Genomic DNA, 24,944 nt, shown 5'->3' with positions numbered 1-24,944 from the left:
ATTACATACCTTTTTCTTCAAGCCAAAAAGACAATCAAAAGTTTTGATTAAGAAGTTGGGGAGTAACTGATTAAATTAAAGAAGACACTAAACAAGCAATCATAATAACAAAACTCTTCTGATGATGGATTCAGAGAAACATCAATTTTTTTCCTTGTGTAATCTTTTGCCTTATGGCAGAGAGAACTTGAAAAGACGTTTTCAAGGAGAAACAAAAACTTCTTTCTTAAGTAATCAAACTCAGGAAGAGCCGTTTTTCTCTTTTTTTTCCTTTTATTCTAATCGTAAACAAAAGAGGAATGAAAAATAAAGATGAATTCGAGGCTCTATTTAAAAAGCCCTCCAAAGAAGAAGAAGATTCCATAAAGAATTGGACTTTACGATGTGTTCAGAGATGATCACAGATTGCCTTTGTGAATTCCGTTGTGGTCGAACTCCCTCCAAGATCCGCGGTTCTGTATTTTCCCTCTGCTATGGTGTTGATGATTGCACTGTGGATTTGTTCTGCTTGTTCGTTCAGCTTCAGATGACGCAACATCATCACTCCACTCAGAAGCAGCGCCGTTGGGTTCGCCAAGTTCTAACATCACCCCAACAAAATAAATAAATAAATAAATAAAGGGAGACAACCAATTCAAAAATCATACATCAAGGCATCTGACATCTAGTTCTAAAGCTTAAACATTGGATGTATAAATTGAACTCGTTAGCCTGTAAATGACTCGGTCTATAAAGAGACTAACCAACTGACTATGCTACCAAGAAACAAAACAGCAAAGCGGGAGTTGAAGACTCTTCTTCTATCTGTAGCAGTTTTATTATCATGTTTTACCATAACTGTTGAAACTTTATTTGCTTCATAGACTAACCTTTCCAGCGATATCAGGTGCAGAACCGTGAACTGCCTCAGCAAGGGCTACACCATCTTCTCCGATATTACAACTGCGTCAAAGATCATAAGGCCATTTAGATAATTAAGCTCACAATCACACTAAATAACACTATAATTCAAGATGAAGGAACTAATGAATCACCTTGGAGTCAACCCTAGTCCTCCAACCAATCCAGCACACAGGTCGCTGATGATGTCTCCGTAGAGGTTTGGCATCACCAAGACATCAAAAAGTGCTGGGTTTTTCACAAGCTGCAGGCATCTCAATATTATCAGTCACATATTCCACATTAAAGCAGTGGGAATACAAAAAATGGTAGATTCGGTATCACAGCTTACCATCATACAACAGTTGTCAATAACAACCTCCTCGTAAGTTATCTCAGGGTATTTCTCAGCAACCTCACGACAACACTGGAAAAACAGGAAACATAGTTAAACATTGTCTCAAAACAAACTGTAAGCAAAACCTAGCAGACATAATAATCATTGCTTTGATGTGCATTATGGAGTTATAAAAATGGACAGACCTTGAGGAAAAGACCGTCAGTTTTCTGCATAATGTTGGCTTTGTGGATAGCAGAAACTCTCTCTCTTCCATGAGTCTTGGCATAGAGAAAAGCATACTCTGCAACTCTCAAACTCGCCTGACGGGTAATGATTTTAAGACTCTCCACCACACCTCTAACGACCTATCATGAGAGTCAGGAGAAAACAAAACAATTGTTAGAAGAACTAATCTGAAACGTTCAAATCGATAGAGACAAACAACAAAACAAAACCTGATGTTCAAGGCCACTGTATTCTCCTTCGGTGTTTTCTCTAATGGTAATGAGATCAACATCATCGTAACGAGTTTTGTAACCAGGAAGACTGTAACAAGGTCTAACATTGGCATAAAGATTAAGCTCTTTCCTAAGAGTAAGGTTCAAAGAACGGTGACCTTTCCCAATTGGAGTAGCCATTGGACCTTTCAAACCAACTTTGTTTCTACGCACAGACTCGAGACTATCCCAGGTCAAGAAACTCTGTGTTCTGGGATCTATCTCAGTCCCAACGTAGTGTTCTTCCCACTCAATTGGCACACCAGCTGTGGTAAACACCTGGATCAGTTATAAAAACTATCAACGAAATTGCCGAATTCTCACAAATCACAATTCTCTCGTAACTAAAAATTAGGGATGAGGAACCTTTTTGACAGATTCAGCGATTTCGGGACCGATCCCATCGCCAGGGAAGAGAGTTGCGGTGATCGGAGTGGAGGAGGAGCAGAAAGCCCTAGCGGCGGAAGTAGCCGCACCTGAGTTAGAGTTCACAGCACCAAGGATCTGAATCGATCGGTTACCGATCAGCCGTCGCGCGAGATTTGCTGCCATGGTCATATCGCTTCAAGCACCAAAAGGACGCAGCAAATGAGAAAAAATTATTATTCGATAGAGAGAGAGAGAGAAAGAGAGGACTTTTCTGCGTTGTGACAAAAGTTGTAAAGAAGAAGCGAATATTTCCTTCTTCCGTAAAAACGCCGCGTAGTTTCTAAAGTCGCATTAGGTTAGTACTCAAATTAAACGACACGAAGTCAGTACGTAGAAATACAAAACGGATCGAACTGTTTTCTTAAAAGCTCAGGCCCAGTAAAGAGAAGTGTTTATTTGTTTTCAGTATCAGCCCAACAACAGTCTAATACATATTACGTCATCCATCGTACACTACATACACACACAAAACCGGTTTTTGCTAAACCTCCGGTGGCTTCCCCGTAGCTTTATGCGGCGGTGCAGGTGCAGGTAAACCAGCCAACGGCGGCCCTGCATACATGCCTTCTCGCCGGCCGATTTTTCTTCCGATGAGATAAAAAGTGATAGCGACGATCAAAAGGAGAAGAATCGCCGGAAACGATATGTAGATCACATAACCCATTTTCTGGTTTACTCTGGATTTTACTTTCTTTTCTTCTTTGGTTCCCCCACGAATATGAAGGATTTGAGAAACCAGAAGACGATTCGAGAAGACAGACTGATATGGACACGTGTCAGTAATCTAGCGTCGATGTGTCTGCTAACGTAATGAGATCCGGTTAAGGAGATTTTAACGATTCAAACCGACGATTTTTTCATGATCGACTCCGCATCAAATTACACAAACCGGATTCGGTTTGTAGCTATGGTCCTCCTATGATGATATGTATATAAACATAACATTACAACCAAATTAAGAGAGGGAAGAAAAAAAAAAAACGAAAAATTCTGAAGCAACAAAAAAAACATTTTTTTTTTCTTTTCTTAATACACAATTTAACGAAGCAGAGGAGCAATCAAAAGCAAGAGTTTTGATTCTTCGGCTTCCCGCTCGACGTCTCTTTTGATCATAAGATTCTCACAAATGTTCTCTCTTCAACCCAATGATCCGTACGCAGTCAAGTTCTTTCTTGAACCGGGTCCATCCTGATTCATACCTATCGGTTTATTCGATAACCGACGTTTATACCGCTTCAAAACCGAAGCCAGGTTTTCTTTCCCCTTCGGGAAAGCCACGTCTCCTGCAGCTGTACCGGTCCGGCCTTTCCTACATGAGATTGCCATTTCAACGTCTTTGATTAGATCAAGAAGTGTGACTGCGGTTGTGCATTTTCCTTTCGCCGGTTTTGCAGCCGGAGGTAACATTCCGTTCGCTGATGGCGGACTCGCTCTCTGGTGGCTAGCAGGAATCTGAAGGCAAAAGCATGGTGTCATCGGTGTCCGCAGCTTTGAGAACGCTGGATCAATTACTCCCTGTTGAATCCATACATCATGTCAAAAACATAATAAGCTTTGGTTTCTAACTGCAAAAGTGTGGTTTTTTTTCTTTCTTTTTATTACCTGAAGGCGGTTGAGAACGTAAGTGTACTTTCCCCAGAGCTCAGGCCGACTCTCCATGAGAGACAAGTCAAGAACACGGTGGATGCACCAAACTCCAAAGCTCACTATCAAATCAGCTCTCCATACGCAACCATCTCCACAATTAGGAACCGATGAAATCAGTGGCTCACCCATGTGACCCACCTGATTTATTTCTCGAGTCTCAGCTTCATAGATAAACTTCTCTCGTGCAGCTACCCGGTCAATCAGTTCTTCATCAACTCCATCGCTTTGTCCAAACAACCACTCGGATCCTTCCAGTTTAATAAGCTTTAGAATACAGTGCCTGAATGACTGAAGAAGCTTAGCCTCTGCATCAACAGTAGAGGAAGAGTTGTTGTCTATATTTATCGGATTCGATCTATTCCTGAGCTCCTCACCAACAGCACCAGTCCTCTCCGCTACGCCAAACTGCTCAAAGGGCTGTCTAGACCAAAGTGATCCGGTCCCTGTTGTTGATGCATTCTGTGGCAAAGTGTAGGTATCTCTGTAGCCTCCTCTTGATTGAGACATGTCATCATAAGCAGAAGGTACTCCAACCCGTGACCCCATATTAGAATATGATGATGATTCACTGCTTAATCGACCATAAGACGTGCCATACCCTCCTCCTCCTCCTCCTCCACTGGACGGATCCCAGTATCCGCTCTTGTTGTTCGGCAAATGCATGTTTCTCGCGGACATAGACAATCCTGAGATATCTGGCATGCTACTATACTTCTTCTCATTAGCTACTGCTACACCAACAGTATCGGTATTTCCAGAAGATGGAACATTATAATAAGATCTATCAGATTGCCGTGATATGCTTCTAGACCCAGCATAATTTTCAAATCCAGGAGCTGGTCCAGGGGTTAGACCATTCTGGGACTTCTGTTTTAAGGCTAAAGCAAGTTGCTGTGTATAGCTCTGCTGTGTATAGCTCGATGTACCAAGTGCCATAGATCTCGACATTGGGATCTCTCCACGGGATTGTAAAGCTTCAAGCCTTCCTTTTGACAAATTGTCAACAAGTGACTTAATCTGATATCCGTGAACTGTAGCTGGTTGTTGGTGTTCCCAACCCTCAGAAGATGATGGAGCACGCAAGCTAGAGTATCTTCTCTCACTCAATTCATATGCATTATTATTAGTGGTGTTACCATATGCACCCAACATCTGCATACGGTTGACCAACGGTGACGGTGACGGTGACGACCCTCTTTGTAATCCATACAACGAATCGATACTTCCTGGAGTCCTTTGCTGCTTCAGTGATTCATACAAATTTGAAGTCAGTTGTGAGTCCAATCCCTTTGCAGTTGGAGACATGCAGTATCCACTACTCATGTCTTTTCCAAAAGAATCTGCTTTCATAGAAGAGGCTGACTTCTGATCAGCGCCAAACAACTGATCTATTTTCTTTGCCCTGGCTTCAGCAACTAATTGCCCATGAAAATCATATAAATGTCCCCAAAACTCATCAAGGATCGCAGATAAGTGGCGTCGGGCAGCACGTCCCAAACCCTGCAACCGTGAAAGGCTTCCAGTCCCACTTCCCCCTTCCCCACTTAAGCTGCGGAACGAAGGCGGACCATCAGATCCAACAGTATAGTTGCTTGCAGGAGCAGCTCTCGTAGCTTCTTCTGATTCCCATGAAACCCCTTCAACATCCTTTTCAATGAACTTGCTGTTATTTTCCATGCTAACAGTCTTCTCCACAGGACTTATCGGTTCAATCTTCACCATCTTTGTTTCAACAACCAAATCCTTATCAGTTACCTCATTAACCACCGTTGACTGCAATACAGACTGTTCCTTTACATCAGGGTCTTCCCCAAGTTTACTTACTTGAGAGGCAGAGAATTTTACGTCTAACTCGCTTTCCTCTAGAGGACTTGAACGAATTTCTTGATCCGTCATTAGAATGTTCTCTGGCAAATCATAGACAGAACTAGTGACAGACGTAGTATCCAACTGATCCTTTACCCTGCTTTCCAGCCGCACTATTGATTCGTCTTCATTACGCCTTGTTTCGCTTCTTTCAATTATTTCCTCTTCATGAACAGATGGATAAGATAGAGCATTTTGAACATCCATGTTCCATATTTGAGTTTCTACTCTGTTACTAGCAGATTTCAGNTTCATACAAATTTGAAGTCAGTTGTGAGTCCAATCCCTTTGCAGTTGGAGACATGCAGTATCCACTACTCATGTCTTTTCCAAAAGAATCTGCTTTCATAGAAGAGGCTGACTTCTGATCAGCGCCAAACAACTGATCTATTTTCTTTGCCCTGGCTTCAGCAACTAATTGCCCATGAAAATCATATAAATGTCCCCAAAACTCATCAAGGACCGCAGATAAGTGGCGTCGGGCAGCACGTCCCAAACCCTGCAACCGTGAAAGGCTTCCAGTCCCACTTCCCCCTTCCCCACTTAAGCTGCGGAACGAAGGCGGACCATCAGATCCAACAGTATAGTTGCTTGCAGGAGCAGCTTTCGTAGCTTCTTCTGATTCCCATGAAACCCCTTCAACATCCTTTTCAATGAACTTGCTGTTATTTTCCATGCTAACAGTCTTCTTCTCCACAGGACTTGTTGGTTCAATCTTCACCATCTTTGTTTCAACAACCAAATCCTTATCAGTTACCTCATTAACCACCGTTGACTGCAATACAGACTCTTCCTTTACATCAGGGTCTTCCCCAAGTTTACTTACTTGAGAGGCAGAGAATTTTACGTCTACCTCGCTTTCCTCTAGAGGGCTCGAACGAATCTCTTGATCCGTCATTAGAATGTTATCTGGTAAATCATAGACAGAACTAGTGACAGACGTAGTATCCAACTGATCCTTTACCCTGCTTTCCCGCCGCACTATTGATTCGTCTTCATTCCGCCTTGTTTCGCTTCTTTCAATTATTTCCTCTTCATGAACAGATGGATAAGATAGAGCATTTTGAACATCCATGTTCCATATTTGAGTTTCTACTCTGTTACTAGCAGATTTCAGCGGCGTAGCTGCGAGCCAGAGCATCAGGCATAAGGATGCACATGACGATACAAGCAGAGTGGTGTACTGAACCGAGGTGCCCATTACGGTATTCCATCTTAAACCACCAGCCCATTCACTGCTTCCAAATACCATCTCAACAACAAAAACAATATTCAAACCGAGAAACCCCAAAAACGTTGTAAGTGCGAGGAACTCGCCAACTTGAGGGATTTTATGGACACCCATGATTTGTCTCGACGAAGCAATGCGGAACAGCGGTATGACAGAACAAGGAAGCATCATTGCCACCAGGACCTGAGTGAATATAAGTAACTGATATATTCCGTCTGCACCAGATGTCCACACACAATAAAGGGCAGGAGCAACTGCAAGAATTCTGATTGTAGCACGATGAAGCCAACCGGGTATTTCTATCTTTAGGAAGTCATGCAGAACGACCTCTCCACCGAAAGTCCAAGCTAGTGCTGTAATTTGACTAGAGAAGAACAGGAGCATCAAAAAGACCACTGGAATGAGCGGACTCACAAATACCTGCGCTCAACAATCAAGAACAAAAATAATTAATAATCACGAGATATTTCTGAAACTGTCTCTCTAAAAATGTATTATAGACTAATACGAAGCATAAACCCGTTAGAACAAACCTGCTCCATTAGTGACATGGCATCGTGAAAAGTCAGTACCACAAGGCCAGTACTGTGGAACACACTGGCTGCTGCATTCATCAATACATAATTTACAAGTGAAAGTCCGCTGAAGACACCAAAGATGGCGAACAAATGGTCTTGACACAAGCTGCTCTTGTCGACATCTGACGAAGATGTACTTTCCTGCAATAGAGAGTTCACTGCTTAGTATAATTATTGCTTCTTCATAGAAAAGAGAGATACATAAAAAGAGAAAAAAGGTAAGGTACCCCAGCAAAATAAGAATGGATATAAAAATTGTGAGGGACGATGCTTGCTCCAAGAAGGCCCATGAGTGCAAATGCGCTCTCTCCATTTAACCGAATTAACACTCCGTTCATAGAGAATGGGATCTCAGACTGACTCAGCAAGACACCAGAAACATAGAGAAGTAAAACAAAGCCTGCCGAGCAAATGGATACTGTATTTGCCATACCATTTTCCTGTAAAAATTGTAAGCATGTCAGCTAGTTTCCAATAATGCCTATTCAAAGAACACAGAGAGAAAAAAGAAAAGACAGGAAACCAGTCATACAAGGAAAGAGGCGAAAACAGGAAATAAAAATGCATCGATGGCAGCCAAGAACACTCCAGTGGATAACTCCACTCCAAACAAAAGGTTAAGTGCATGTGCAACTCCCACAACCTGTTTATAATAGAGAAGCCTCAAGTCAGAGGAACTGAAAATTTTTCCATCAAACATAATTAAAAAATTTAAGAAGGGGAAAGACTGCAAGTAACTAACCATGGTAAGGTCGAGCAGAATGGCTGAGAACTCGGCCTGAATGCCCAAGAACATGCACGTCCACTTGTCATATTCTTCATTGCAGATCTGCCCAAGTACAGAACATTAAAATGTAACAGAAATAGAGAAGGTGGTTAGCAGTAAAAACAGTGTAGCTAAAAGCTTCGAGATAAAAAAAAATCAGAGAAAGGTAATACCTGAGCTAAATGTTTACCAGTAACAACGCTTATTCGAGCTGCAACATACTGGCACAAGATGGCGGCAAAATTGAAGAGCAGAGTAATAGCCACTAAGTCATACCCAAAACGAGCACCTCCTTCGATATTTGCAACCCATTTGCCAGGATCAATATATCCGACAGAAACCAAAAGAACAGGCAGTAGCGGAGGAACCATTCTCTGTATGAACCCTAGCTGAGGAGGTCTCACATTCACAATTTCAGCTTCCATCCTAAAAATCTATCTGACAATATATATAATTTACTCAAGACTAGGAGGATTAAAAGGTCAACTCTACAGATCCAATCGTAGTAGAATTCACAGATTCGACCCAAAACACATTCCCCCTCTCACCAGCCTGTTTGTTCTTCAGTCAAAATAACAGTGAGCCACTCTAGGCTGTCGTCTTGTATTACAGGTATGTACAGTCATTACCTACTAGTTTAAGTTAAAAGGACCAGACGTTATTGCAGCTTCAAGGGAGAAGATCTTACACAACAAGAGAGCTAAGTTGGTGCAAAAGGAGGAAGCCCTAACAGAGCAACCAAGAACAGAACAAAGACTTCCATATGCTTAAACCAAAATACGGATGTTATGTCCAAACCATTCGAATCAGCTTTTATAAACCTGGAAAAAATTAATGGTGAACCAAAAAAAAAAAAATAATTCAGATGACGAAAAAGAATTGATCTTTGAGATAAGCTTTTTGAAAAAAAAAAAATAGAACTTTAATTGAAGCTAAAAGAATCGTAACGCTGACGAAAAGCAACAAAAAAAAAATGTAAAGATCCCGTATGATCTACGCATTCAGATCTTCAAGACTCAAGAGGGTTACAAAAAAAAAAAGGTCAACCCACAAACAAGTACAGTAGAAAAAGGAAATAAAAAAGCTAAAATCTCACAATTAAAGACAAAACCCAGAAACCCAGATGAAAGGGAGAAACATGAAACAATCTTCTTCTTCGCAAAACAGAGACTCAGAGAGAGGGAGAGAGAGATCTAAGCTAAAACTTGAATTCGATCATTATAAAAAGCTGAAAACGAAAAGAGATGTGTTTTTTTATTTAAAAAAAAAGCTCCCATTTGCACAAAATCCGAGGCAAAAAGCTACAAAAAACCCATGGGAGTACGTACAACAAAGCCCCCAGCCAGAAGAAGAAGAAAAAAGAAACAGAGAATTAGGGTTTTTGAAGATGGTGACCTGTGAAATCGCTTATGATCGCAAAGTTTGACCTAATTAAGTATCAAATCAAGTGAAACGGATCTTCAAGAGAGAAATAAAAACTCTTATCAAAGGCCAATAGAGAGAGAAGAGAGAAGAAGAAGAAAAGGAGAGGAAAGAGAGAAAGAAGAAGAGCTCAGTTCCATCCAAAGGAGAAAGAAAGAGAGAGATAAAAAAAAAAAAAAAGAAGATCCAAAAAAAATAAAAAAATCAAATTTATATATATAAATTACATATACAATACACATTATTTTTTGTATCTATAGGTTCTGAAAGGTTATGGGTGCTCGTGCCACCTTCAAAAGAGAGAGAGAGAAAACAATCAAAAGATACATATAAATGTTATGAAAAAAAGGTAATATTCTTTTTTTCTTACAGCTTAAAAAACGTATTTTTAATTAAAAAATTTTCAGGTTTTAAACTTAATCTTTACATTAGTTTAATGAACTTAATTAAAACTAATCGTAGTTTTAGATTCCAAGATAAGTGGACTAGAAGAGCATTATTATTATTTAAAAAATAATAATTCTGGACCCGTCCTTCCTCCTCATTGCATAAGGTAATAATAATACCTTTCTTTTGGAAAAAAAAAAACACATCAATATTATAGTGCATCATAAAATAAATATAAACCACCATACAAATGTTAGCTTTAGCAACTAATTGAGTGAGAAGATTACTGAAGAGAGTTTTGATCGTATTTACTTGATTTTGTGAAATGAGAAATGTCAGCTGAATTTATTCTCTTTTTTACTCTCAACTTTACTAACATATAAACAAAGATGTCAATTTTTAGTAATATTTCTTTTATTTATATTTAAAAATAAAACGAGCGTTACTTATTTTTAAAAATATCTAAATGAACGTTACAAAGGATAAGAATCTAACTTTGTAACTCGCATAAAACAAATTTTCAAAAAGTTTAAACGAACGTTACGAAATAAAGATAAGACTCGAATCTTCTAATTCGCAAAAAACTACAAGTGTTTACAAATTTTGATAAACTTTGTAAAGCCAAAAGTGTTCACGCAATTTTTGCATACTTGAAATCTTAAATAATTTAAAATTAGCGATATATACAATGTTGTATAGCAAAGACGTTTTTCTTCTAGAATACAATACCAAACATAAATTTAGATTTCTTTATTTTTTATAAGAAATATATATATAAAAGTTTTGAATCTGTTAAAAATCTGAGAAACTTTGTAACGCCAAAAGTGTTAACGTGATCTTCGCATATTTAAAATCTTCTATAGTCAAAAAAAATTACAACAATTACAATGTTATATAGTAAAGTCAGTTTTCTTTTAGAATACAAAACCGAATATCAATTTTTTAGATTTATTTATTTTGTATCAGAGACTAATATATAGGATTATTCAAAATCATGATGGAATATCACAAGATTGAGGATCGGTGCACCTGGGGTATGTTTCTTCATCACTGGAGGCTGAAGCTAAGGCTCTTTTAACTACAATGCAACAATGCTCGATCAGAGGGCTATGAAATGTTATTTTTGAGAGTGACTGTGTGATATTAATTAAGATCGTTAATAAAATTCTGATTGGTGTTTCTGTTGATGGCATTTGTCAAGATATTAGCTATTGGTCGAGTCTGTTTAACAATGTTTTTTTTGTTTACTCCACTCGAAATTGTAATAAGATAGCTCATTTATTAGCTAAGTATGGTTGTTTACAAATGACCTTCTACTCTGAGTGTTTTACACCACTATTATGGCTTTCAAGCCAATTGTATGAAGGCTTTTTCATTTCATCAATATATGTTCACTTTCAATTCATCAACATATGGGTTTTGAAAGTAAATTACCTGGAAATGTTCTATTTAAATTTGCCATTTTGCAGATACATGGAAGAGAAACTCAAAATTTGCTCTGAAAATGACGTTATTTAAGAAAAACTAACTAAAACTTGATGATACAAATTAGGCGTTATCAAAAGGTGAAGTTGTTGACTTATAGTAACAAAGTGGAAAAAATAAATGAAGGCGTTAAGACCAACCAGTACCATAAATATGTAAAAATCGGAAAACAAAACAGGATTGGACATTATACTCCACAGAATGCTATAAATAATGTCTTTATATGGCAAGTTACTTATTTTGCTGTCTTTGTTGTATAGACATCGAAATATTAATTGCACAGAATAAATATTGGTCGAAAATAATACTATAACTCAAGGAATTTGTTTTATATGTGCATTTTCATATCCGAACTAAGAACTTGATTAGTTTAAATCATCATAAAAATATGTAGGTGAAATTAGACAGTATAGCTAAAATACATATGAAATGTAGTATACCAATTACGATAAGTCATCAATATTACAAACGATCTGATTAACGAAGAACAAACAACTAAACCCCAACCATAGTTGATTTTTTTTTTTTTTTGAGCAAATTACCATAGTTGATTTCATGAATCACAATTTACTTTGGTTATATCCAGTGTTCAAGAAAGCGCTATGCGGTATCTGGGCGGTGATCCAGCGCCTAGCGCCTAGAACGCTTAGTCGGGACCTAGACGGTTTTTAGGCGGTTTAGGCGTTTACAACATAAAACATTAAATATATAAAATTATACAAAAAAATATATTATAAAAAATATATATAAATTATAAACAAAAGTAAAAAAAAAATACATTTATTTAAGTATATTAACAACATATAAATGTTTATAATTACGTATATAGATATAAAACATAATAATTTAAATATATGTAATTTACAAGTCAAAAATAAATATTAAAATACAATTTATGTAATTTTAAGCGGGTTAGGCGGTCATCTAGGCGTCTGCTGAGCGCCTAGCGCCTAGGTAGCCGCCTAGACCGCTTTCTTGAACACTGGTTATATCCAACTAACCATCTTAAACCGAACTAACCAATTCACAATTAATTTGTAAAAAAATATTGACTATTGTTTAGTCAAATATAATCCACGTGTTCTCAATCATCTCCTACATCAATGGAAGTACAGCTCGGGCTTTCTATAACCACCATACATTGTACCTTACTATTTTTCTCCAATCTTGATTTCTTTCGTCTTTTTATTTAACTTGTCACTATATACTTAAACTTACTCATCATTATCCATATGCGCTTGTGAAACTATATGTCTCTATATACATGTACATTGGATAGGAAGCAAACTAAAACACAAGAAACTAAAATTTTGCATCAATGAAAGGAACATGGGCTCCTCCCAGTCCTATGTTTCATGTATATGTTCAATGAACCATAACATAAGAGACCACACTTGTTTTTTTATATACTATAAATAGCTATAATTAATTCATGGCTTCTATACTTAAAAAAATGCATACAAATATTTCATCCGTACCGATGACCAACACAATTTAATTTCGAAGTTTCAATTGCATATGGAATGTATAATTTTAGATTATTAAAAAAACAATTTGAAATACATATACTTTGTTGGCAAATAGTAATAAATCAAGTTTTCTGTTATTTATTTTGGTTATAAGGTAGGTCTATTAAGTAGTCTCGTTGATGTTGTTCGGGCAGTTAAGTAAAAGAGTTAAACACCAAAAAGGGAACAAAGCTACATGGTACAGATCATTCATCAGCTTAAAGAATCTTTCTTGTCGCTCTTTTTAAACTAGATTGTGATCTTTTGGGCTTTGTGTCCAAATATTTATTTAATTTATTAGTATTAATCTATTAATAAACTTGATTCTGTAACACATAACCTTTCATTAGTGTAAGGGACGGTTTAAATTATTTTTCCTTCTTGGTTCACTGAATCTCTCTTGGGCTTAAAACACATGGTGGGTGGGTTCATCAGAATTGGAGATTTGATCATTTTAGTAATTAACCTCGAAACAAGAGACGTCAGTTAACAAATCAGACTCGTTAACTGTTCAATTAATTGGTTCGATTCAACAAATGTTTTCGGTTAATCAAGTGGGTTTATTTTATAAGTATAATTTCTTTTTTTTTGTTACATTAATTTATATGAATGTTCTTACGTGGAGACCAAAAGAATAAGATCGAATCGGGGCTGTTTTAGGAGGAGACATATGGATATTTAAGTAACTTAAACAATTCGAGATTGTGTTAATGATTTTATACTTGTAATTAATGATTGCCTTGGCTTCATGACTTGAGAGAGAAAGTTGAATCGATTTGATCTTAACATTCAGAATTGTTCAATCTAATTATTATTTTAACAATCCAAATTTCTCCAATAAATTTTGATATCTACCAAGAAAAATGTATCTTACAAGTTACAACAACCAAGTGATGCAATGGATATTAGTGTTTTGATTACACGTACGCCCAACGAATAATAAATTTTGCTTGGGTCTATGTTACATTAATTTCTAGAAAAGTTTCATGCAATGGATTTTCTATAATTAAGATAGATTAGTATTAGTATTCTGTCATTTGAATCGAAAGCCATTGAACCAAAAACACTCGAACTCTAACAGAGTAGTAAATATCTCTAGTACAACGTAACAAGTCCTTGTTTAAAATTAGTTGACACTCACTTAAAAATTCAAATGATATGCTCTACTTTATATATTACATCACTTAAACAGAAAATTCTGAGATACCATGCTGATAACAATCGAGGAAAGAAAAAGTTACTTTTTTTGGTACTCCCTAATGATAACACACTTTTAGATTGTCTAGCTGCAAAAATATCAAATCTTTACTCGTCCATTAACGATTTTTTTTTTTCTTTTGGTATGAACGTCTCGGGGCTCAGTTTCGATGGCAGTTGTTACTATTAATGTCGAGGCACATACTCCTGCAATAAACCAATGAAATGATACTAAACAAAACTTAAAAAGTTTCTTAACCATATCAAGACTTGGATATATATATATATGGTCCGACTTAGGGTTAGAGATCGGCATAATATCTTCTATCGGTTTAATTTTACCTCTAATTTCTTAAACAACTCTTTTGCGGTTGGTGCGGATACAATAATATGTCGAGCGGTAGGAAGAATAAATCCCTCTTCGACAGCTTTGTCGATGAATGATAGCAATGCATTGTAATATCCATCAACGTTTAATAAACCGACCTGCATGAGGAAAAAAAATTTAAAAAAATTAAAAAATCCCAAATTCTTATCTTTTAATCATCACGTTCACATTCATACCAAGCCAAATCGGTTTACATACATACCGGTTTATCATGTATACCAAGTTGTGCCCAAGTTATCACTTCAAGTAGCTCCTCGAGTGTACCATAGCCACCTGATTGATTAGCGAGGACTCGTTGACTTAGTCAAGTGGCATGAATAGTAAAAACTTCCTAAATTATTTTTATCTTTTTGACATCTTTAAGAAAAGTCAACATCTGAATTATGATAAGTCCTTCTCTTCTCTTTGGTACTTTTAAGTCAAAGGTCAATAATATATATATACGTTAGTGCCTTCATCATGATGATGATGATGGATCACAATACTTGCTAGTACATAATTAAATTACCATTTTTGTTTCTCTCCTAATATTCGTACTCCCAACTCTATAAATAATACTACTTACTAGTTTACTAGCATTACCCGAAAAAGGGAAAACAATGTTTTTGCAACTAGAATATGATCTTTCAATGTTTGTTAAAAAAACATAAAAACTTTAGATATAATTGAGAACATAAAAATAAATATCTTAAATTGGATAAGAAACAGATGTCCTTTGTCGACATCTATTTTCACTGCTTTTAGATGTTGATGGATCAAACACTTTTTTGTAAAAAAAATTCACTTTAATCATTTTAAAAATATTTGTCGTGATTCTTATAATTCTTTGACTCCTGGGATCTCCCACATATCATAATATTCATATCAACCACATGTTATTTACTTATTAAACGCACTCCTTAAAGCTCTCTCTATAATGATAATTAAAAAAGAAAAATAAAAATAAAGCACTAACAATTACATGTAGGAAAACAAAACACATCTAACTTTATATTTTTTCAGCATCATACATGAGGAGCTTTAAATGTGGTGGCAAAGTTTTGACAAATTAGTTATCAAAATTTTTGACAAATGAGTTATCAAAAATCTAAGTTTCCATAAGTTTTTTTTTTTTTTTTTTTTTGTATATAACAGAGAGAAAGAGAGAGTACCAGGCAAAGCAATGAAGGCATCAGAATGCTTAGCCATCTCAGCTTTTCTCTGATGCATGTCTGCAACTTCTCTCACTTCTCCTACTGTTTCTCCAGTAAGCTTTTGTGTGTTTGTTTTGGGAGACATTGACAGAGAGAGGCAACGAGCATTATATTATTGTATCTACTTAAGAACTCATTGAACATTGATTTTATAACGAAATCAAATTAATACCTCTTGCAACATGAGTAGCTTGGGGATGACACTGCATCAATATAACAAGATTAGAACCATACCCTTGTGTAAGAACACAGCAAAACATAACAAAAACGAAGAAATAATTAATGCAGTACACACACACACATATATATATATATATATTCATAATCACCCAATAACATGACGACCGCCTTCATGAACAGCTTGAGACACTAAACCCATTAAACCTATGCTTCCTCCACCATAAACAAGATCAATCTTCCTCGCCACCTGTTCATCAAAACAACACTATTACTAGGAAACCAGGTCTTTTAAAGAATCCCCATGTGTGATGTTCTTGCGGAAACTATATATGTATAGAAAGACAAGATTTTCTTACACAAAACCCAAACCAATTTCTCAAGTAATAATACGGAATTTTAGAAACAGAACGTTTTCGTTATACAACAATGAAAATCATTATTTCCGAAAAGAAAAGATTTCACCGATTTTTTATTTTTATTTTAAAGATGGGCAAAAACATTGTAAATATGCATATATAATCAAATACTTTACCAGTTCTTTGCCTAAATCAATGGCTGCATCTTGATAACTAGCTTTGTTGCCATTGCTACTACCACAAAAGACGCAGATGCTCTTAAACCTTGAACTCTGTTTCCTCGTCATCTCTCTTCTTCCCTCTTCATTCTCCATTGTTTCTAACTTGTCAAAGTCTCAAACCTTTTTTGTGTTTGGTTATAATATATGGGAAAACAGAGAAGTATATTACAAGTCTATGTAATGAGCTAGTTAACTCTCTTCTTCTCTCCAAACCCCCCCTTTAATTTGTTACGTTCAGCTTTGTTTTAAAGCGTCTTTTAGGCACGTGAGAAACGTGGTCACACGAGTGTTCCACTATTTTGCTAGCTCTGCTCTTTACATGAACACGATTATAACTGATATCACAATCCCAAGTGGTGCTCACACGCGTCGAACACTCGTTTCTTTCCTTTTTTTCTTTTTTTTTCTCCCTCGTATTTCATATTTACAATCTTCCAAATTTTGTAGGGGTCTATCAATCGATGAATTATATTTGTAATTTCTGAATTTATTTTTGTTTGTAACAACTAATTAACAACCGAAAACAAAAATTTAGGTCAAAAGTTTCGGTCCTCGCTCCTCACAACCTCTCCTGTAAAGATATTTTCTAAACAAGTTGCACATTATTTGTCGATTTCCGCAAGAATTAAAGAAATTATTTGCACAGCCACGAAAAAGGAACATAGCTATCATATTCTGAAAATCTTGTCTTTCTTGTTTTCTTACCTTGTGTCTGTTCTTCTGTTCATGATAATAAATAGAGTTTTCTGTTCTGGATATAATATGTTCGACACTAATAAAAAAGATATGTATGATTTGTTGATGGATTTTATTTGTCGTGATTGTTTAAAGGTATAAGATTTTTTGTTTTTTCTTTGGTTTGGGTGTCAGTCAATCAAATGATATGATTAGGGTAGCAAAATATCATACATGGAGTTGACAACAATTGTTTTATTGCTGATTTTTATGAGATTTTGTAATAACAATTAAAAAACTCATATATACAAGAATATGGAGTTATAATTATGTTACGGATGATACGACAAAGCCAAATTATAAGAGCGTATCGTAATGCTATTACGTGGCAGAATTACAGCGTATAAAAAATTGTCACTATGCAGTTGTGTGGACCTGACCAGATTACTTATGTCCTAAGACACGATAATACGACGCGTATCGCTTTGGCCAAAGCAATGTCAATGTGTTGTCTCCCCCTAATTCATATCTCTAAATTTAGCTATTGCAAAAACAAGATGTAACATAGAATAGTATCAATCCAATAGCATATATTATATACAATGAAAAGTGCAAAAAAAACTTGTGGTAGTTGAAATTTTTTTGATTTGATATTTCTCTTTTTAGTAGACTCTATAAACCACTCATTCACAATAAATGCATGATTTTACATCATTTACATATTCTAAAGTCTAAACTGTTATTACAACCCAAAAGCGACAAAAAGGGAAATTACTCAAACAAAAAAATTAGGAAAGTTAGGTTGTTTTTTCCTTTTATTTGATTGCAGCGGTGAGAAAAAAGTTACCGTTACAACGGTCAGATTTTTCTAGTACTGTGTTACAATTTATCAAGGGGGAATTTATTTGAGTGACTTTTGCGTAACGCTTCATGTCATAAAAGAGGATGCCTAAATCCTAATACGCATGTTTCATACGGGCCTGTGGCCATTAGCTTCAATTGGGTTTATGACTCAGTATAAAGATATGGGGCTTTTAGACATCGAGTGTTTTGATCCAACGATTAGGATTCTGACCAGTCAATAGCGTAATTTTCTGATAAATATTGACCAACTTCCGTTCCTTTTACAATTAAAATACGTTTGTTGAGATTTTAACTTAGAAAATCATACATATGATCTCGTTGGCAAAGAATTGAAAAAAAAAAATGATCTTAAGAGAGCAGTCATTTTCGCTTAAGCCAAAACATCACTATAACATAAAATTTACAAACTAAACGAATGGCTAAGCAACGTGTTACTGCAAAGCAAGTTTTCAGAAATTTAAAGATAAAACAAAAAAAGAAGATATTTTTGAAAAGAAGTTGATACCTCCGATATCGAACTTGAGGGATCCCTTTTGGCATAACAAAAAACAAGTATATACAGGTAGGCGTCTATAAATCTTTATTGAATTGGAGAGACTTAAAACCGAAATAATTATTGGTGTTTCTTACTGTATTATTTTTCATTGTGAAACGAAAAGTCAAAAACATTAATATAAAGCTGAGATATCAACTTCGAAGGTACTCCATATTATTAACAAACGTTACGCTGATTCGCCAACGTCTTTCAGAAAGTTGCTTACAAGCCTTCTTCTTCCATTTCTATATTTTTTTTCTAAGCTTTTCTTAATAATGTATTTTACGCATTTTTCATATTTTTATTTCCTCATTTGTAAACCTATAGAGACTATTTTTTCTAAGAATATTATTATGAGGGATTCACCAACCTTTTGTTTGCATTTATGCCACTATATAAGCATTTGTAACCAGCTACAATTTCTTCAATACAACTTGTATAACCAACCAAAAGGCAATAGAAGATTTAATACAAATATCTCATCATTGCATCAAACCGGAAGAGTGAACCGGAAATGAAGTTAATCCGGAACCCCGGTTTTCTCTTTCTATTCTTTTACATTCTTGGGTTTCTTGGTCAATCTCCTGTGGATGCGGCGGTGAAGAAGTACCAATTCGATGTAGGTGTTCGATAAACCGGTTTATTATAAAACTCAATATACATTTATTTGAGTTCCACTAGATATGTAATTTTCTTGTTTGTAATTACTAACGTTTGGGAATTATGGAACAGGTTCAAGTGAAGAACGTAAGCCGGATATGCAATGCTAAACCGATTGTCACGGTTAACGGAATGTTTCCTGGACCTACGGTTTACGCAAGAGAAGGTGATCGAGTCATCATCAACGTAACCAATCATGTACAATACAACATGTCCATCCACTGGTAAAACATCTCTTTCCTACGTCTCAAACCGGCCTAACCGGTTTAGTCAATCTTTGTGATTCAAAAAATTAACGGTTTTTGTTTCTTGTAGGCATGGGCTTAAACAGTACCGGAACGGTTGGGCGGACGGTCCAGCATACATAACTCAGTGCCCGATCCAAACTGGACAGAGTTACGTTTATGATTTCAATGTGACTGGACAACGAGGAACCCTCTGGTGGCACGCACATATCCTCTGGCTACGAGCTACTGTGTACGGAGCTATCGTCATCTTGCCTCAACCGGGAAAACCGTATCCGTTCCCACAGCCATACCAAGAAACCAACATAATCCTCGGTTAGAGAAAATAACTAGAACTGGTTCGGTTTAGACTAATCTACGTTTTTAATTAATTCTTAATCCCCCGGGTTTGTTATGTGATTGTAGGAGAATGGTGGAACAAAGACATTGAGACTGCGGTTAACCAAGCCAACCAATTGGGCGCACCACCTCCGATGTCGGATGCTCATACCATCAACGGGAAACCAGGACCACTCTTTCCGTGTTCCGAGAAACGTAAGCCTTTTCATAACCGTTTGTTATCGTACCGGACCGGACCTCTCGGATCAAAATAAATTATAAATATTTTTTACCGTATAATTTTCTCAGACACGTTCGTGGTAGAGGTCGAAGCGGGCAAAACATACCTTCTAAGGATCATCAACGCAGCGTTAAACGACGAGCTATTTTTCGGGATTGCGGGACACAACATGACCGTGGTTGAAATCGATGCGGTTTACACTAAACCGTTCACAACCAAAGCCATTTTACTCGGACCAGGTCAAACCACAAATGTTCTAGTCAAAACCGACCGTTCACCAAACCGTTACTTCATGGCAGCTAGTCCGTTCATGGACGCTCCAGTATCCGTAGACAACAAAACCGTAACCGCGATACTTCAATACAAAGGCGTACCAAACACGGTCATACCAATTTTACCAAAGCTTCCTTTGCCTAACGACACGTCATTCGCTTTGGACTATAACGGAAAGCTCAAGAGTCTCAACACACCTAACTTTCCCGCGCTTGTACCTTTAAAAGTTGACAGACGACTGTTCTACACGATCGGGTTAGGTATCAACGCGTGCCCGACTTGTGTGAACGGGACGAATCTAGCAGCTTCTATAAACAACGTCACGTTCATTATGCCTAAGATCGCGCTCTTGAAAGCTCATTACTCCAACATCTCTGGAGTTTTCAGAACTGATTTCCCAGACAGACCTCCTAAAGCGTTTAACTACACTGGTGTGCCGCTCACTGCTAACCTCGAGACATCTACGGGGACTAGACTGAGCCGAGTTAAGTTCAATACTACGATTGAGCTTGTATTGCAAGACACCAATCTCCTAACCGTTGAGTCACACCCTTTCCATCTTCACGGCTACAACTTCTTTGTAGTTGGAACCGGTGTTGGAAACTTTGATCCCAAGAAAGATCCAGCTAAGTTCAATCTCATTGACCCGCCAGAGAGAAACACTGTTGGAGTACCTACCGGTGGTTGGGCTGCCATTAGATTCAGAGCTGATAATCCAGGTATGATATAGATCTGTTAAAACACATATATGATGATATGATAAGCAGATCAAACTGATCAATGCATATGTTGGTTGTTGTAGGTGTTTGGTTTATGCACTGTCACTTGGAAGTCCATACAATGTGGGGTTTGAAGATGGCTTTTGTCGTCGAGAACGGGAACACACCTGAGCTTTCTGTTCTACCACCGCCTAAAGACTATCCTTCCTGTTAAGAATCTGAGATTTGAAAACTTCGTTCTGTTTGTGCTGATGATATTCTTTGTTGATTGTATTTCCCTTCTGTTGATTTGTGTCTGAGATTGTTTCCTGTGGGGCTGCACAATACCACCCTGCAATTGCTTAAGAAATGAAATTAATGTTTTCCTACAAGAGTTCTTGTTTTATCGAACAATTCCAAGTTTCTGCAGTAAAGTCACTGACAGCAGAATCTTAAAAGCATCAAAACTCTTAGCGAGATACTAAGAGAAAACAGAGAGTATCATCAAGAACCAGAAAAAACAAAGCTAATCTAAACGATTACTCAGTATCTGGAGGTTCTGATCTTTTCTACCTACGTGAACAAAAGAGAGAAGAGAATACTAGTAGTTCTGCCTTAATTAAAACAGAGGAGTTTGATCCATGGAACGAGCTCAAATAGCTGGAGTTGCTTGATCCTTGGGCTTGCAGCATTCTGATTTCTTCTTGAAGTTAAGTTTCCTGGTAAAATTCTTCCAGCTTCTTTTCGACCTCACCAGCTTATGCAGCTCTTGTTTCATGTTCACACACTCCTTCTCCAGCTCAGAAACTCGTTCTCTTACGCTCTCACCTCTGGGTTTAAGTAAGCCCCCATTGCCGCCATTTGGGTTCTCAGGGTTGTCAAGATTCTCAGAGACGAAGAACCAGCCAGATACAGATGTCCTGAGCCTAAGCTGTTCGAAAAAGAGAACCTGAACTATCACACGAAGAGGCAGCCTCTCATTCTGAGCCGCATGCGTGCTAGCTTCCAATGAGAGCTTCTGGCAGTTCATGAGTCTACATATGTGCTCTCTCTCTGAATCCGTAATCCACGGATGAGCCTGCCAAAAATTTGCAAATACATCAAAATCTCAACAACTCTATTATTGGTTAAAAACTTATAAAACAGAAGTTTTATAACCTTCAAGTAGACATCAATGGCGTGATAAATTCCATCATCTAGTGGCCTTGCATAGTCAGGAATTGCAGCAGCGATGGCTTCGAACTTCGCCAGCTTCAGGTTAACATCAGGTGCGACCTCAGCGAGATAACCGTCGACCAAAGTTGCCACTAACGTTGTTGGACTTAGCAAATCGGCTCCATCCTTCACCAATTGTCCTTCTTCAATGATGCAAGGAGAAGGGACGATACCTCCTTGTTCGGTTGAAGAAACAAACTGTTCGATCATTCTCAAAACGCATTCAACATCGTAAAGCGTTTCAGAGTATCCCATATTTGGTATAAGAAGATCAACTAGAGCAGCTTGGTCCAACTGATTTCCAATTCTTCTCTCCAGATTCTCCCTTGAAGATTGGCTTGCGTGAAGCACCATTGCAGTTTGAAGCAGCCTGAGAAGAAACTTGGTCGGGTTTACACCTTTCTTGCTAGGAAGCAACCCGACCATCTCCTCAAGACAAGTTTTTTGGTCTTCTTCAGAAGGGTTCTGTGTCTCAATCACTTGCTCATCCATGGTTACTTGTCTATTCATCATAGGAACATGTTTCCTTGTATAGTACATAACCGCCATAGCGACGTTCTCGAGCTTCATACCACGTGCTTCAATAGCGGTAATGAGTCTTTTGAAGAGAGGCAAGCTGAGAAACGAAGCGTCATCAAACCACCAGTCTTCACCAGTAGGTTGAAGCATCTTTCCGGAAGCAGAGATTCCATTCCACAAATGCGATTCATCTTCTGTGTTCAGCCCGCTTGTAGCGCTCTTTCCTCCTCCCACAGGCCAGTTGAAAAGGCTCGGGTCAGCACAGGCTTTGACAGCCAAAGAATCAACACACCTGGAGATAATGTGAAGGTCTTCAGCGTACTCGGTCACTTCCTCGCAAGTCTGAAGAGCTTTGATCGAGTCTGTCCAGTTTCCAAACACTTCACTGAGGAAAGTCTCAGTCATACCGACAAGATTCCCTTCTCCATAGTTATCAGTCATCTCAAGGTACTCAGCTGCACATCTAAGGCTAACAACATTGAAAGCAGTAAGCTCGATCTTCACACCGTAGCAGAATTTGGTCACAAGCTCGAACGTTTTGCCGCCTCCTGGTATCTCATCTAAACTCAAAACACAGCCTGATCCATCATCAGTGGAAGACTCTTCGATTAGCCTTTCAAGAAGCCCACTTCTAGAGAGCAATGGAAACTACACACAAATCAAAAACACATTACACAATTAGAAACCAACCTAGTTCAATCATCAAGCTTCCACATTTACGCAATTACATCAAATCTAGGACTTAAAAACAATGAAGATAAAGAAATTTTTAACCTTGTGGAGATGAAACTTCATGTCTCCAACTTCTATGGTAACATCACTCACGAGTCCGGTGGTGCAAAGCCTGTAGACAAGACGAGAGACATAAAACATCACCCAAAAACAGAACACTTCTCCGTACAAATTTGATTATTGTACATCACACATCAATCAGAGCTAGCTATATTCTTGAAATTCACAAAGTTATGATTTTTAAAAATTGAAACCATGACTAATGATTCTAATAAGAAGAAGCCATCTCGATTTCAACAAAAAGAAGTAAAAAGACGAGAGCTTGATTACACAAACTCAAGAGAAATCAACGACACTCATCATGAGAAACCCATCTCGGAACCGGAAACTAAAAGACCTATATTATATAGCGCAGAGAAAGAAGAGTACCAGGTTTGGCCTTCACGATGGAAAGCTTCGGATTTGGAGCCAAGTCTCATAAACGCCATGTTGGAAGAGAAAGCAATCTCAGAGTATGAGTTGGTAATGAAACAGAGTAGTAGTAACAGAGAAGAAGAGAAGGTAGAGGAAAGAGAGTGAGATACATGAATAATAGTTGGACAGAGATACTCATCTCTATTTTTAGCAAATTCTACAGGAAGAGAGAGAGAGAGAAAGAGAACGAGTCCGAGTCTGTAGCAGAAGAGTGAGGAGAAAAAGATGGGTCTTGGACTTGTGAATTTTTCGTCTCTTGAATACTTCAATACACACATCTTGTTCAACGATGATACCCCAAAACCGGCATTTAATTTCACCGGTTTGTCCGATTAAACAATTTTTCGGTTTAATGTAATACTCATCTTGTTCAACAAATGAAACCCCAAAACCGGCATTTAATTTCACCTGTTTGTCCGATTCAACAATTTTTCGGTTTAATGTACCACAATCATTTAATGTTAGTTACATACATACTATAGTATACCTTTCAAATTTCAATGATAAAGATATAATGTTTGTAGGTAATTAATTAATTACAGACAAATGCAATGTTGTTTGGGTCCCTATTTTGAAGTATAAATGTTAGGCAACAACTCATCGTCACCTACGCAGCAGCCATCGATTTCTTAACCACAAATTGCATTGATAAAAATAATAGAGTAATACTTAGAATTGAAATACTCGTTAAAGTTTTACCTAGGAAACTCTTAGATTGTACGCAAAAATGTTATGAATATTATACTGATACACATGACATATATACTATATGAGTAGTAATAGTATTTATCAAACATTCAAACTTAGGTTAGATATAGACTATATAGTGTAGAACTCACCATTGGTTATTAGTAAGTTAACACTTACAACATATTAGCAGCTTCTTAATGGGCCAATGACTAAACAAAATAAAATAAGAAAAGCT

The 24,944-nt window shown here is 37.2% G+C and overlaps 5 protein-coding genes across 7 annotated transcripts; 1 reads left to right on the top strand and 4 right to left on the bottom strand.

The window, feature by feature from the left end:
• On the bottom strand, window positions 103–2,401 carry LOC104768497 (isocitrate dehydrogenase [NAD] catalytic subunit 5, mitochondrial-like). The gene is made up of 7 exons (XM_010492496.2): window positions 2,083–2,401; window positions 1,675–1,995; window positions 1,423–1,584; window positions 1,232–1,306; window positions 1,035–1,144; window positions 870–942; window positions 103–580 (listed from the first exon to the last, which is right to left on the bottom strand). The coding sequence occupies exons 1-7, from the start codon at window positions 2,272–2,274 to the stop codon at window positions 389–391; spliced, it is 1,125 nt and encodes a 374-aa protein (XP_010490798.1). The 5' UTR covers window positions 2,275–2,401; the 3' UTR covers window positions 103–388.
• On the bottom strand, window positions 2,976–9,773 carry LOC104768496 (ethylene-insensitive protein 2-like). 3 transcript variants are annotated; one of them, XM_019242216.1, is made up of 9 exons: window positions 9,629–9,773; window positions 8,407–9,054; window positions 8,210–8,296; window positions 8,000–8,110; window positions 7,695–7,907; window positions 7,423–7,608; window positions 5,920–7,309; window positions 3,748–5,054; window positions 2,976–3,660 (listed from the first exon to the last, which is right to left on the bottom strand). In XM_019242216.1, exons 2-9 carry the CDS (start codon window positions 8,656–8,658, stop codon window positions 3,283–3,285), a joined length of 3,924 nt encoding a protein of 1,307 aa, XP_019097761.1. In that variant the 5' UTR covers window positions 8,659–9,054; window positions 9,629–9,773; the 3' UTR covers window positions 2,976–3,282. The 3 variants fall into 3 exon arrangements, with proteins under 3 accessions (XP_019097761.1, XP_010490796.1, XP_019097760.1); XM_010492494.1 differs by having other exon boundaries at window positions 3,748–5,902; window positions 6,771–7,309; XM_019242215.1 differs by lacking the exon at window positions 9,629–9,773 and having other exon boundaries at window positions 3,748–5,052; window positions 5,918–7,309; window positions 8,407–8,658.
• On the bottom strand, window positions 14,138–17,766 carry LOC104768495 (probable cytokinin riboside 5'-monophosphate phosphoribohydrolase LOG6). Its single transcript, XM_019242324.1, has 7 exons — window positions 16,526–17,766; window positions 16,143–16,240; window positions 15,986–16,016; window positions 15,772–15,871; window positions 14,823–14,893; window positions 14,575–14,718; window positions 14,138–14,439 (listed from the first exon to the last, which is right to left on the bottom strand). Exons 1-7 carry the CDS (start codon window positions 16,661–16,663, stop codon window positions 14,419–14,421), a joined length of 603 nt encoding a protein of 200 aa, XP_019097869.1. The 5' UTR covers window positions 16,664–17,766; the 3' UTR covers window positions 14,138–14,418.
• Window positions 19,070–21,471, top strand: LOC104768493 (laccase-11). The gene is made up of 6 exons (XM_010492492.2): window positions 19,070–19,263; window positions 19,377–19,528; window positions 19,620–19,864; window positions 19,955–20,083; window positions 20,177–21,100; window positions 21,184–21,471. Exons 1-6 carry the CDS (start codon window positions 19,159–19,161, stop codon window positions 21,312–21,314), a joined length of 1,686 nt encoding a protein of 561 aa, XP_010490794.1. The 5' UTR covers window positions 19,070–19,158; the 3' UTR covers window positions 21,315–21,471.
• Window positions 21,438–24,265, bottom strand: LOC104768494 (BTB/POZ domain-containing protein At5g03250). The gene is made up of 4 exons (XM_010492493.2): window positions 23,975–24,265; window positions 23,588–23,657; window positions 22,238–23,461; window positions 21,438–22,157 (listed from the first exon to the last, which is right to left on the bottom strand). Exons 1-4 carry the CDS (start codon window positions 24,031–24,033, stop codon window positions 21,732–21,734), a joined length of 1,779 nt encoding a protein of 592 aa, XP_010490795.1. The 5' UTR covers window positions 24,034–24,265; the 3' UTR covers window positions 21,438–21,731.

Source organism: Camelina sativa, chromosome 20 (genome assembly GCF_000633955.1).
Source record: "Camelina sativa cultivar DH55 chromosome 20, Cs, whole genome shotgun sequence".
NCBI lineage: Eukaryota > Viridiplantae > Streptophyta > Magnoliopsida > Brassicales > Brassicaceae > Camelina > Camelina sativa.
The sequence above is the reverse complement of the archived record's forward strand: the minus strand, read 5'-3'. Positions and strand labels throughout refer to the sequence as shown.

What these genes read in the sequence shown, in the direction of transcription:
- LOC104768495 (XM_019242324.1), bottom strand. Translation starts at nt 16,663, where the DNA reads ATGGAGAATGAAGAGGGAAGAAGAGAGATGACGAGGAAACAGAGTTCA. An exon ending in TTGATTTAGGCAAAGAACTG is followed by an intron (nt 16,241 to 16,525) that starts GTAAAGTATTTG and finishes TTTGATGAACAG; the next exon opens with GTGGCGAGGAAGATTGATCT. An exon ending in AGCTACTCATGTTGCAAGAG is followed by an intron (nt 15,872 to 15,985) that starts GTATTAATTTGA and finishes AACACACAAAAG; the next exon opens with CTTACTGGAGAAACAGTAGG.
- LOC104768493 (XM_010492492.2), top strand. Translation starts at nt 19,159, where the DNA reads ATGAAGTTAATCCGGAACCCCGGTTTTCTCTTTCTATTCTTTTACATT. An exon ending in AGAAACCAACATAATCCTCG is followed by an intron (nt 19,865 to 19,954) that starts GTTAGAGAAAAT and finishes ATGTGATTGTAG; the next exon opens with GAGAATGGTGGAACAAAGAC. An exon ending in CTTTCCGTGTTCCGAGAAAC is followed by an intron (nt 20,084 to 20,176) that starts GTAAGCCTTTTC and finishes TAATTTTCTCAG; the next exon opens with ACACGTTCGTGGTAGAGGTC.
- LOC104768494 (XM_010492493.2), bottom strand. Translation starts at nt 24,033, where the DNA reads ATGGCGTTTATGAGACTTGGCTCCAAATCCGAAGCTTTCCATCGTGAA. An exon ending in TGAAGTTTCATCTCCACAAG is followed by an intron (nt 23,462 to 23,587) that starts GTTAAAAATTTC and finishes ATTTGTGTGTAG; the next exon opens with TTTCCATTGCTCTCTAGAAG. An exon ending in CCATTGATGTCTACTTGAAG is followed by an intron (nt 22,158 to 22,237) that starts GTTATAAAACTT and finishes AATTTTTGGCAG; the next exon opens with GCTCATCCGTGGATTACGGA.
- LOC104768497 (XM_010492496.2), bottom strand. Translation starts at nt 2,274, where the DNA reads ATGACCATGGCAGCAAATCTCGCGCGACGGCTGATCGGTAACCGATCG. An exon ending in TTGACAACTGTTGTATGATG is followed by an intron (nt 1,145 to 1,231) that starts GTAAGCTGTGAT and finishes AGATGCCTGCAG; the next exon opens with CTTGTGAAAAACCCAGCACT. An exon ending in GGACTAGGGTTGACTCCAAG is followed by an intron (nt 943 to 1,034) that starts GTGATTCATTAG and finishes TCTTTGACGCAG; the next exon opens with TTGTAATATCGGAGAAGATG.
- LOC104768496 (XM_019242216.1), bottom strand. Translation starts at nt 8,658, where the DNA reads ATGGAAGCTGAAATTGTGAATGTGAGACCTCCTCAGCTAGGGTTCATA. An exon ending in CCATGTCACTAATGGAGCAG is followed by an intron (nt 7,310 to 7,422) that starts GTTTGTTCTAAC and finishes TGTTGAGCGCAG; the next exon opens with GTATTTGTGAGTCCGCTCAT. An exon ending in ACGTTCTCAACCGCCTTCAG is followed by an intron (nt 3,661 to 3,747) that starts GTAATAAAAAGA and finishes TGGATTCAACAG; the next exon opens with GGAGTAATTGATCCAGCGTT.